The sequence below is a fragment of the Desarmillaria tabescens genome, assembly GCF_030435595.1.
Source record: "Desarmillaria tabescens strain CCBAS 213 chromosome Unknown EV420scaffold_17, whole genome shotgun sequence".
In the NCBI taxonomy this organism is placed as follows: Eukaryota; Fungi; Basidiomycota; class Agaricomycetes; order Agaricales; family Physalacriaceae; genus Desarmillaria; species Desarmillaria tabescens.
In genome coordinates, this window is record NW_026848316.1 from 140,248 (window position 1) to 151,621 (window position 11,374).

Below are 11,374 nucleotides of genomic sequence, written 5' to 3' on the forward strand. Positions count from 1 at the left end.
TGCAGACGGGGGACTGAGGTATGTGTTCTTCTTACCTGGAAGTACACCGGGAGCTCGTAGTCACGGTCTTCGTTACGGATAAGGAAGAAGGGCCCCCGTGTCTAAGTAGATGTGTGCCCTGTGAGAACTCGACGGGATGAGTTCGTGGCGCGACAGACCATTTGAAAGGCCGCTTACGGAATAATCACCGCTAAGAGGGAAAGGGAGAATAGTAATCCGTGCTTAAGCGAGAGGGTCGATGAGGTAGCAGGGAAGGGTCTGAATGGTCGATGGATTTCCCATAGCTAGATAGCCCTAGAACATCTAATGGGAGACATGGGTAGCAGCGACGTACGGAGGAAAGGTAGATGGCCGGAAAAGAAGAAAAAATAAGAGAAGAGGCGATACGGATGGAAACGGATCTGGATGAGAGATCTCATGTCGATTACGAGGAAGATAACGAATCGGAAAAAGTAATAAGAATTAATTGCAAAAATGGAGGAGGGTTTTCCTGGCCGGTTTGTGGTTGAGGGCTTCTGATTCCGAGAAGCGTGACACGTTACAGATCCTACCACCTATCCAGTGGAGTCCAGTGTTGGCATCCAGCAAACATCTATGAAGCAGTCGTCTATACGCAATGCTGTCGAACGTCTAGTTCATTCGAGAATAAAGGAAGGCGCTACTTACAGTTGCCAAAGAACATTCCTACGGCTATTTTGTTGTCACGATGCCGCGTTTAGCGCTAAAGAAAAAAGGCAAATTACCATGTCCCGCGTTCATGCAAATGAGCTTTTCTTGTCTTTTCACATCCCGCCAATGCGTTACAGATCCCTGCCGATCTTGGTTACCTCAAAGGATTGTTCCCAGCACATATTGCAGGCACTGATGCGGCGATGGTGCATGGATGTATATGCCTGGTATGCGCTATTGCATATCACTTCTATTGGTTCTATTCAGCTGCAGACCCAGCAATCAAATACCTCTGGCTGCAGTTGTTCGCCGCACCAGATTGGACATCAAGCCGATCTCCATTTTAGGACGAGTGCATGTTTATCGCCTCGTTTGTGATCGCAGTGATATGGATCTATCCAGGCCGATTCAGGATGTCCCATTTTGGCAGTCACCATAATGGTATCCGAAGGAGAAAGTTTGCGCACTAACAAACCACAATTTACGCTTTTTGACATCTGCATCTGCCTGATCCATTATATAAAGTGTACCGATATGAATCTCCATCATCACAGCACTCGTCCAAATGTCCTCAGCAGTCCTACCGTCCCGAGAACGATGCATTCATGCCACTGACAACATCCAACAATGTCAGTGTCCATGGTTCGCGTCGCTTCTGTTAGACCCGGTAGGCTCTCGTTCATCTTTGCCCATATTCCCGTGCTCATGTTCTTCCAGCACATCTGTGGTCGGTGCGGACACGGCATCCACACTCATGTCGACTATGTCTCCATGGTCGTGAATCACTATCCTCCGACTCAGTGCGCTGCATATGTCCAAAAGGTGCGCTGCTCCTCACTCCACACGATTTTTAGAACTCACGCTGCATACACTATAGACGCCTTTGACGCAGTGTTGTACCTGTGAAACTTGGCTTTATGATCACGTCGCCATCAATAACCCGTTTCGTCATGCGGAACCGTGGAACGTGTTGGACAATTTCGCAGAAAATAATGACGCTTCGCATGGTGTCGACGCAATCAACCATCCCAACGACGCTATTAACGGCCCTTTCACACCCTTTTCACCCGTCCATTCCGATATCGACGCCTCTTATCACGACGCGAACCTCACCCCGAGCACTGCCGCGCCCATTTTCTCCCCCATTCCCCGCCATGCATTTGGCACCTACAATGATGCGGGCAACGTCCCACTCACTCCACACATGTCCTCTCCTTCGGCCAGTAACACCCCATCCGGTATTCAATCGGACATTACTCAGGCCCAAGGTTATAGCTTAGACCATTACTTCGTTCAATACCCAAGCCATTCCATGGACAATCCCTATGCCCATCAGCCAGATGGCGGGGCGACGGGCGAGAATTTCGATTATCAATATCGTTCCCCCAACGCGAATGGTGCGACACCTGATGCTGGGTCGGATCCGTACATCTAGTCCATGACCACGACAGCTTCCTGGATTTTTCTCTCATTCTCCGGATCCTCGGTGTGCCCACTCCTAGCCCATGTACTCATCCCTTCCATCGACGACCGTCCAAAACAACATCCAATATATTGCTGGCATGATATATTCTCATTCCTGTATTCTTTCAGCTCGACCCTTCTTGCATCCATCGTTATTCTAATGTTGTTTGAACTCCGTAGTTTGTTGGTTGCTGCCTCTAGTCGCTATCTTTCATTTCCTTCTCTATGTTTTCCATCAGAATTTTTGCTTTAGCTTGCAATTCATGTCCATTACGATTTTTACTTTTGGTATCGTCGTGGTTGAATTGACTCGGGAGCCGGTGTGACGAAGAAGTTAAACAGAAGAACCAGTGATTAGCCGAATCGCTGAACCATAACCCGAATAATAACTACGAGACTTGGATAACTACTAAGTACTTCTTGGCCGCTTTCCATAGCAATGTAGCATCATCATATCGTCTATCTCTTCTTGTATGGCTGATATAGTGAGAGCTCCGTAATCAATATAGATATAGTTATAATCCCGCTATTGACACCATGTCATTTATATTAAATATGAAAATCCTGTCATAAATATTGGAGATCGCTGATCGACGCCACTGATCAGGTCCTAGGATCCATCTAAGCCTCGAGCACGACGGACGATTTGAAAAATCCGTGGAGTGTAAAGCGGAGGAATCATGGTTGGAGGACCCTTCATGTCCAGGTACCTCCAAAAAGCACGTGAAGGCGTGGATTCTTTCGATTTTCGCCGGTTCTTCCGACTTCGCCATATCAGGAGAGTGAAGACTAGGGCCAAAAGTGCAAATGAACCGACGGCAGTGCCCACGATTGCTACTGTGGGTAGATCCCTCGAAGTCGACGATTTCCCAGGAAGAGCGGTTCTGTGGGGAATGGTTCGTCACGGAGGCAGAGAGCTAAACACAATCATACGCACCCAGAATTTGACGAAGTAGGACTGGGTGGAATGCTGGAACTCGCCGACCTGAATTCTGTCGACTCAGAACTTGGTGTACCCATGTTACTTGTCATGGCCCATGTGGAGGGTATGTTTCCCACTCTCGGATCCCCAAGGGAAAGGGCTCTGCGAGATTTGTTGTAGAGACAGAAAAATAAACGCAACAGCACGCACCCTGAAACTGACGAAGGGTGACTGGATGGGATGATGGAAATCGTTGAAGCGAATGTCGCATTGGAGCCTGTCACTGAAAACGGCTCACTCTGAGCAAGATCACTGAATTGCTTATAAAATTTGGACAGGGTTCAACATATCAGAAACGTACCTATCAAGCCAAGCGACCAGGACACAGTCTTTCTTAGATGGATTTGTGTAATTGAAGATCATATTGAAAGTACGGTCTGTTGTGAAATTATCCACGGGCTGAATCGCCGTTGCTATCATTGTCGATCTATTCGTGTATATCAAGAATGCACCCAAAAGAAATCTGGGTGGATCGTTCTGCGCCATGTGCAAGAGTACCGGCGTGCTTTGGAAGGCTACCGGAGTACTGTCCAGCATGATATTGAGAGCCAACCCTAGCAGAACGAGCACCATAAAGGTGCACCTACCGACATTCAGAATTGCATCCAAGCGAACCAAAATTTTGGCATTAACTCACAATTGAACGACGGATAAGAACATGGGAGGCGAGGTAAGAGACCTCGAATAGCTTCACGTTTTAACTGTTGGATGTATGATATTGTTGGTCAGACTGCCATAGTATGAGATGAAATGTTCTCCGTCGGCATTGACGGTAGTAGGCACAGGCAAGATCCAATTTCCCGTTGGTAAGCTAGATACAACCACCGAATCTGATCGAGGTCGGTAAAGTCCACATGGAGATCATACATCAAAACATCTGCTGGCGACATCGGGAGCTGGTATTGGAAGCGTGTGAAGCAGACCTGTACGACGGTGGGGGCAAACTCCCGCATCCAGCTTCCATGCATCTGATCTGATTATCCAACACCATGATCTCCTCTCGCATCCTCACATTCTCTACCTCTAAATGCTCTCTCGGCATCTGTAACACAAGTTCTTGAGTTTCGGTCTCGCTTTCCTGATGAAGACTCATACTCCTAGATTTTGGTGGAAACGAAGTTAGGGTAGCCGCTGGGCCATCCTCAGGACAAAGATATGGTGTGGCGACCTTCGCCCTCCGTCGCCGAATCAGGACGTATATAAATGCGGAAATCATGCATCCAAATGCAAGCAAGCCGAGGATGCAGCCCACAATGGTGCCCGTGTATGACGTATGTTTAGGCGGAACGTTGGATGCTGTCGTCGAAGTGGGAATGCTTCTGTGAAAATCACGTTACAGGGCTTATGGGTAAAAAGACTTGATCGCTGCAGCACTCACCCCGAAAATGATGAAGGGGGGCTGGATGGGATGGTGGAAAGTGCCGACTCAGATGCTGTCGACTCAAAGTCTGTCACCGAAAACAGCTGGCTTTCAGCCAAACGAAGACCCGATCTAAACTGGCTTATGAACATGGGGCATCGTGTAACGTATCACAGACCTACTCAGACTCCCAAGCAACCAGGATATAGTTTTCGGATCGACTTGAATGATTGAAGGTCATATCGATAATTCGGTCTGCTGTGAAATTTTCAACGGCCTGATTCGTTGTTGCCACCATTACCGATCCCGTAGTGTTCACGAATGCCGCTTTAATTTCCAAGAATGCACTAAGCACGAAGTCGGAAGGATCGTCCAGCGCCCTGTGTAAGGATACCGACGTGCTTTGGAAGGCTATCGGATTGCTGTCCAGCGTGATATTTAGGGAAGACACTGGCGGAGTGAGCAATACGAGGAAACACCTAGCGACATTCAAAAAACATGACATGTGCTATAAAACAAACTACAGCTCACGCATTCAAGATTATATAGAACATCTCGGAGAGAACAGGCAGGGAAGTAAGTACCAAACCCTGAGAAGTGGTTGACTATCGTCGCGCTTAAGACATCTCCAATTGATCACAATCCCAGTAGACATGACGGGGGTGTTCAATATCATGATCCAATAGAGAGATATGGAGACCACGGCACTCTTGACTCGTGTGGGCTATGCTGAACAGATTCGGATGATTGGCAGAAGATGATTCATGCGAATACAGAGCTCATGCGGGAAGCGCCAGAAGAGACCGAGTCCGTAAGAAACTCAAGAATGCATCTGACCCATTCTTTGAAGTCATGGCTGCGGTTTCGATCCACATTTTCTATTGCCTCCATCTCAATATTGCAGACAGAGTTCATCGGAAGGAATGGTTTCTGAATCAGAAAGAAGATAAAGTGTCATTGTGCACCGAGGAGTGGGAATTCTAATCGTCACTGTTTCGGAACAGTTCCAAGTTCAGGGTTCCTATGGTCTGTACTTGGCATCACCACGCTTAGTGACGTCCTGATCCCTAAACCTTCACGGGGTTAGTATCTCAACGGCAGGGAAGAGAAGTGACAACTCGCAAATCGTCAATCCTAGGAGAATGCTGACATTGCTATGCCCTTCTTGAATAATTGCGGTCTGCCGGTATCGAGTCACCTACAGTGTCTTTGTGCTGGAGAATTTGCAAGATTGTAGACGAGCGCCAGCATCTCAAGTCAGATCTAGTCCACTCTCTGAGAATTGGAAGATCAGAGTGAGATGAGAACCAAATGAGAGCAAGAAAAGAACCGTGGGAAACTTGATTCGTCATCACGGGTTAATGTTATTTTAGATTTCCTTCCTTCCATGAATCCCACACGGACACCTCCGTCTCAAGTATAAGACAAGTCCTTCCCATATAAAAGTGTTAGGCATATAGCACCTTGTAGAGTGCTCCTCAAGCGCGAATTCCACTATTTTTAATTGGATCTTAGTAAATGATTATGAGTCCGTGCTCCCTCGGTGGTTCACCTTTTGCTCCGGGGGGTGAAGTTCTCAATGTCTCACTTTGAAGATGCGCGGTATCTTCAGGAGTCACTGTAAATCTACGTTTACTTCTGATGATCATTACAGCCCTCCGTCTCGATTTCTGTATCGTATGGGAATGTCGCTTGCGTATAATCATGGCTTCCAGTGTTCGTGTCTGGCTCCTATTCAGAAATATAGTTTTCTTCGGTAAGCGTGTTGCATCTACCCGGTATTTCAATGAGAACCCACCAATCCTGGGTCTGGTTACATGATCGCGAGTCGTACCAGCCGTCGGAATCTGACATCCAATCTCACCACAACACCTTAAGAAATCTCAAGGATGAATTTGTGGAGAGTCGCACGACTTCCCGATGCTGAGTGTCGGCTTACCTAGGTGCGTAATTTTACCACTTACCTTGTTCGAAACGGACATGGAAATAAAAATACTTATTCTCATGATCAATGATTCAAGCTTTTCTCAGGTTCAGCCTTAGTTACAGCAATCACGAGGTGGTGGTGAACAGACAGCACTTGGTATGGTGTAGAACCGAGTATCCAAATCGTTGAAACGTAGCTCTAGTAGCTACTTGTCATCCGCTTTCTATCGAATGTACTGTTATCATGTCATGTAAGATTGGTGAGAGCTTCATAATATATATAGGTATGGCTGTGGTCCAGCCATAGATACAATATCATCTATACTAAGAATACTATAAATATGGGAGATCGCTGATCGATGCTATCGATCACATCGTCCTGGATACTTACATCGAAGCCTGGAGTGGAGTTCAAGGCGGAGCAATGATGGTCGGTAGGCCCTTCATATCTGGGTACTTCCCAAAGCACGCGATGGCGCGGATTTTTTCGATTTTCGCCTTTCCTCTCGAGTAATACCAAGAGAGCGAAGACGATAGACAAAAGTGCAAATGAACCCACAGCGACACCCACGATTTCTCCTGTGGGTATAGCCTTCGTGGTCAATTGCCTAGGAGAATCGGGGATGGTTCGTCACAGAGACATGAGACTAGACACAGACGCACGCACCCTGAAACTGACGAAGTGGGACTTGATGTGCTTGTTCCGCTTGCCACCACGGTCGATGATGTGGACATAGCTCCCATTGTCGATTGGCCAGGAGGAGCGGTTCTGTGGTGATATTATGGCAGAGACAAAGAACCAAACGCAGCAGCGCGTACCCTGCATCAGACGAAGTGGAACTGGATGTAGGCCCGATGGGAAGTTGAGGATCCAAGGGCGATGTCACGTTGATGTTTGCTGAATCGACATTGCTACCATTGATGATCCACTACTGTGGACCAAGAATGTACTAAGGATGAAGTTGAGAGGATCGTCCTGTGTCCTGTGTAAGAATATCGGGGTGCTTTGGAAGGCTACCGGATTGTCCAGCGTGATATTTAAGGTTAACACTAGTGGAGTGAACACCAGAAAGGTGTACCTAGCGGCATTCAGAACTGCATTCAAGCGAACTGAAAATTGACATCAACTCACAATTGGGAGAATGGGAAGGACATGGGACGGTGGCAAGAGACCTTGAATGGCTTCGCGTTTTAGCTGCCGGATGAACAATGTTGATCGGACTGTATGAGATGAAATGTTCATCGTCGGCATAGCAGACACGGCCAAGATCCATTTCCCGTTGATAAATATATACAACCACGAAGTCCGATCGGTAAAGTCCACACGGAGATCATATATTAAAAGATGTGCTAGAGACATTGGGAACGTTGGGATTGGAGGAGCTTGAGGCACATGAAGCAGACCTGTACGATGGTGGAAGTAAACTCCCGTTTCCAGCATCCATGCGTCTGATCTGATTATCCGACGCCATGATCTGCTCTCGCATCCTCGCATTCTCTGCTTCTAAATGGCCCCTCGACACTTCCGCCGATACAGGTTCTTGGGCTTTAGTCTCGCTTTCCTGATGGAAACCTGTACTACCAGATTCTAGTGGAAACGGAGTTAGGGTAGGTGCTGTGCTGTGCAGACGAGGATGCAATGACATGGCAGTCTTCGCCCTCCGTCGCCGAATCAGGACGTATATAGACGCGGAAAGCATACATCCAAATGCAAGAAAGCCAAAGGCACCGCCTACAATCGGGCCCGTGTATGATTCAGGTTTGGACACAGCATTAGATGCTGTCGTCGAAACGGGAATAGTTCTGTGAAAATCACATTACAGGGTGTATGGATAAGAAGGATTATTTGCTGCAGCGGTAAATTATTATGGCGGAGACAGAGAACCAAACGGGCTGCATGTACCCTGAACCTGACGAAGTGGAAATGATTCCGGGCCCGAACGGGAGATTCGGACCGTGGACAATGGTCGAAATGGGCGCTGTCGTGCTGGCGTTTTCCATCACTGAAAACGGCTTGCTTTCAGCAAAGTATTCTTGCGACCTGAGATAAGTAGTTCATGAACATGAGGCATAGTGTAACATATCAGAAACATACTCATCAAGCCGAGCAGTCAGGACACAGTCCTTTTCAGATGGACTTGTATAATTGAAGGTCATAATGGCGGTTAGGTCTGCTGTGAACTTTTCCACGGCCTGAATTGTCGTTGCTACCATTACCGATCCATTACTATGGATCAAGAATGCACCAAGAATGAAGTCGAGAGGATCACCCTGCGTCCTATGTAAGAGTACCGGCGTGTTTTGGAAGGCTACCGGAGCGCCGAGCAGCGTGATATTTAGCGACAATACCGGCGGAATGAATATTACGAAGATACTCCTAGCGACATTCAAAAAGCAGGGCCATGCTCTAAAAGTAACCGCAACTCACATATTCAACATTAAATAGAACATAGCTGGTTAACGACTCGGAGAAAACAGTACAATCAAGTCCCGAGAAGTCGTCTACTATTGTCGCGTTTAAAACATTGCCAGTTGACCATAATTCCCCAGGCATGATGAAGCCGTTCATAGTGATCCGATCGAGAGATGCGGAGACCACGATATCCTTGGCTCGTGTGGGCTATGATGAACAGATTCGGATGGTCGGTGGAAGATGGTTCACACGAATACAGAGTTTACGCCGAAAGCGAACGAGTCTGAAGCTCAGACAGGGATCTGATGCATTCTTTAAATTCACAGCTATTTCGATCCGCATTTTCTGCTGCTCCCATCTCAATGTTTCAGACAGAGTCCATCGGGTGAACACCGCTTTTGAGTGAGGAAGACAAGACAGAGCCTGCCAGTGCATCGAGGAGCGGAAATGTTCTTGGATGTCACCGTTTGGGAACAGTCTTCTTGAGTTCAGAGGTGTCTACAATCTGCGCTTGGCATCACCATGATGATCAAGTATTCGCGACGACAATAATTACACATAGCGGCGGCAATGAAGAGAAGTAGCAACTCACAAATCATGCCCTTCTTAAAGCCCGCTTCTTCTGATGCTTCGTCACCTGAGGACAGCTCTCTGGAATCTGAACAGTCAACACCCTTATAGATATCATCTATACCCACCTGCCTGTATCAGAAATCTGTAATATATGTTTGAAGAGTGGACCGGTAGACTCTGTACCTTCGGCATAGTAGTATGGCAAAGAAGTTGGGATACGTAGGGAGGAGTATTAATTGCGGCTTGTCGGTATTGAGTCAATTATAGTTCCTCTGTGCTGAAGAGAATTTTTCAAGGTCGCAGGTTCGTACCAGCATCTCAGCTCTAGTCCATTCCATGAGGATAGAGTGAGTAGAGGAAAGAAGCCGTGGGAAGTTCATCATCGGTTGAACCGGTCCGCTTACGGAGTGCTGTGGCCCTTCCGTAGAACCCTCATCATGTCTGCAACTTCAGGTATCGGTGTATCACAAGACCTGTCTGCTCAGTTTTCAGCAGCCGTCGAGTCCAAAGATATCAGATTCTTCAAAGTCTCTATTGACAACGGTGCGATGGCCAACCCACAAATTGAATAATTACTAAAAGAGCCGTCTAGAACTGCTCGTCCACGATCTGTCTGTTCCCGTTCAAGGAACCCTTGCAGAGGACCTGGCAAAGCTACAAGAACCTGAAATAATTCAGGATGACATTCCTGCTTATATCCTCGTCCGACTTGATGATCCTCCGACCCAATGGCTCGTCATTGACTATGTTCCCGAAGGGACTAAAATCAGATACAAGGCAAGCCTATGTTGCCTCTACTTTTTCAGCGCTGATCGTTATATCTAGATGCTCTACGCATCGTCGCGAGGCTCCTTGACCCGTTCCCTCGGTTCCTCATTCTTCGCCGATTCCATATTCGCGACCTCAAAGGAGGACCTAACAGCAGAAGCGTATGCTGCCCATCGACGACACGTCACCGCTCCGCAGCCACTCTCCTCTCGCGAGCAAGAAATAGCAGATGCGCGCGCTGCGGAACGCGAAGCTGGTGCACACAGCTACCGTCCCAAAGTCAACCCTGTAGGACATGGCGTTGGCCTGAAGTGGACCGACCAAGCCGAAGACGCCATCAAAGCACTGGGGCAGGGTGAAGATTCAGGCTTGGTTTTGCTGGTATGCCTGCTGAATTTATTCCTCTGTTTTCTAACACTCACTCTTACCTGGGCAGAACATCGACGTTCCAACCGAAACATTGAACCTTGTATCCGTGACTTCTGCATCTGTGGAGGATCTTTCGTCTGCTCTTCCCACTTCAGAACCTAGCTATGCCTTCTTCGCATGGTCGCACTCGCACACCTCGTCTCCTCGTCGCGACATTAGTAAGTGAGCAGTCTAGTTACTAGGTATTCTTTTTTAACTCACCCCTTCAACCAGTATTCATCTACTCCTGTCCATCCACATCTCCAATCAAGTACCGAATGCTATATTCCACCAGCGCATACCCCATTTACATGGTGGCAAAAACTCTTCTACCCCCTGATTCCGTTGCGACACGTCGGATCGAGACATCTGACCCAAAGGAGCTTACAGAAGACTATCTGAAGACTGAACTCAAGTTTACTTCTGATGACGGTGCTCCTAATGCGTCAGAAGTGCTGGACGGTGGGGAGAAGAAACCTTTTGCGAAGCCTAAAGGTCCTAATAGGCGTCGATAGAGAAGCACTACCTGTAGACTGAAAGAAGATATAGTAGAAGTCGCGTGTCATGTACCATTATCTCTCGCTCAACATGTAAAACTTAAGAGTTTATTTCCTTACTCCATTTGAGAGCACCAACTTGCCCGAAGCGAATTCAAAGCCGCAAAGCGTGGGAAGTGGCTGTGCTGTATACACGTGACTCTTATCGGTCCTGGAAAACGAAAATTTTCTTTTCCTCTTCGCTTTGTCCTCTGTCTAGTCCTCTACTTACTTCGAGTCGTGGTACGTGTAATTCTCCCATTCTTTCTCAGTGA

General features: G+C 47.5%; 6 protein-coding genes across 6 annotated transcripts; 2 read left to right on the top strand and 4 right to left on the bottom strand.

The window, feature by feature from the left end:
* Positions 1-799: 799 nt before the first annotated feature.
* EV420DRAFT_1747963 (uncharacterized protein) lies at positions 800-1,902 on the top strand (the record flags this gene model as incomplete). Its single annotated transcript, XM_060480218.1, has 3 exons — positions 800-1,336; positions 1,387-1,491; positions 1,547-1,902. Coding segments are annotated over exons 1-3 (561 nt in total), but the record flags the coding sequence as incomplete, so codon positions are not given.
* Positions 1,903-2,577: 675 nt separating this feature from the next.
* EV420DRAFT_355369 (uncharacterized protein) lies at positions 2,578-4,132 on the bottom strand. The gene is made up of 5 exons (XM_060481824.1): positions 3,753-4,132; positions 3,417-3,698; positions 3,266-3,367; positions 3,071-3,217; positions 2,578-3,017 (listed from the first exon to the last, which is right to left on the bottom strand). The coding sequence occupies exons 1-5, from the start codon at positions 3,773-3,775 to the stop codon at positions 2,744-2,746; spliced, it is 828 nt and encodes a 275-aa protein (XP_060330701.1). The 5' UTR covers positions 3,776-4,132; the 3' UTR covers positions 2,578-2,743.
* EV420DRAFT_355373 (uncharacterized protein) lies at positions 3,880-5,121 on the bottom strand. The gene is made up of 4 exons (XM_060481825.1): positions 5,007-5,121; positions 4,658-4,925; positions 4,494-4,607; positions 3,880-4,434 (listed from the first exon to the last, which is right to left on the bottom strand). The coding sequence occupies exons 1-4, from the start codon at positions 5,008-5,010 to the stop codon at positions 3,984-3,986; spliced, it is 837 nt and encodes a 278-aa protein (XP_060330702.1). The 5' UTR covers positions 5,011-5,121; the 3' UTR covers positions 3,880-3,983.
* Positions 5,122-6,780: 1,659 nt separating this feature from the next.
* On the bottom strand, positions 6,781-7,444 carry EV420DRAFT_1542224 (uncharacterized protein). Its single transcript, XM_060473148.1, has 2 exons — positions 7,069-7,444; positions 6,781-7,009 (listed from the first exon to the last, which is right to left on the bottom strand). Exons 1-2 carry the CDS (start codon positions 7,225-7,227, stop codon positions 6,845-6,847), a joined length of 324 nt encoding a protein of 107 aa, XP_060330703.1. The 5' UTR covers positions 7,228-7,444; the 3' UTR covers positions 6,781-6,844.
* Positions 7,445-8,069: 625 nt separating this feature from the next.
* Positions 8,070-8,936, bottom strand: EV420DRAFT_355422 (uncharacterized protein). The gene is made up of 3 exons (XM_060481826.1): positions 8,830-8,936; positions 8,497-8,778; positions 8,070-8,442 (listed from the first exon to the last, which is right to left on the bottom strand). Exons 1-3 carry the CDS (start codon positions 8,850-8,852, stop codon positions 8,244-8,246), a joined length of 504 nt encoding a protein of 167 aa, XP_060330704.1. The 5' UTR covers positions 8,853-8,936; the 3' UTR covers positions 8,070-8,243.
* Positions 8,937-9,805: 869 nt separating this feature from the next.
* EV420DRAFT_1308615 (actin depolymerizing protein) lies at positions 9,806-11,190 on the top strand. Its single transcript, XM_060468528.1, has 5 exons — positions 9,806-9,930; positions 9,980-10,164; positions 10,213-10,536; positions 10,592-10,742; positions 10,798-11,190. The coding sequence occupies exons 1-5, from the start codon at positions 9,825-9,827 to the stop codon at positions 11,076-11,078; spliced, it is 1,047 nt and encodes a 348-aa protein (XP_060330705.1). The 5' UTR covers positions 9,806-9,824; the 3' UTR covers positions 11,079-11,190.
* Positions 11,191-11,374: the final 184 nt, after the last annotated feature.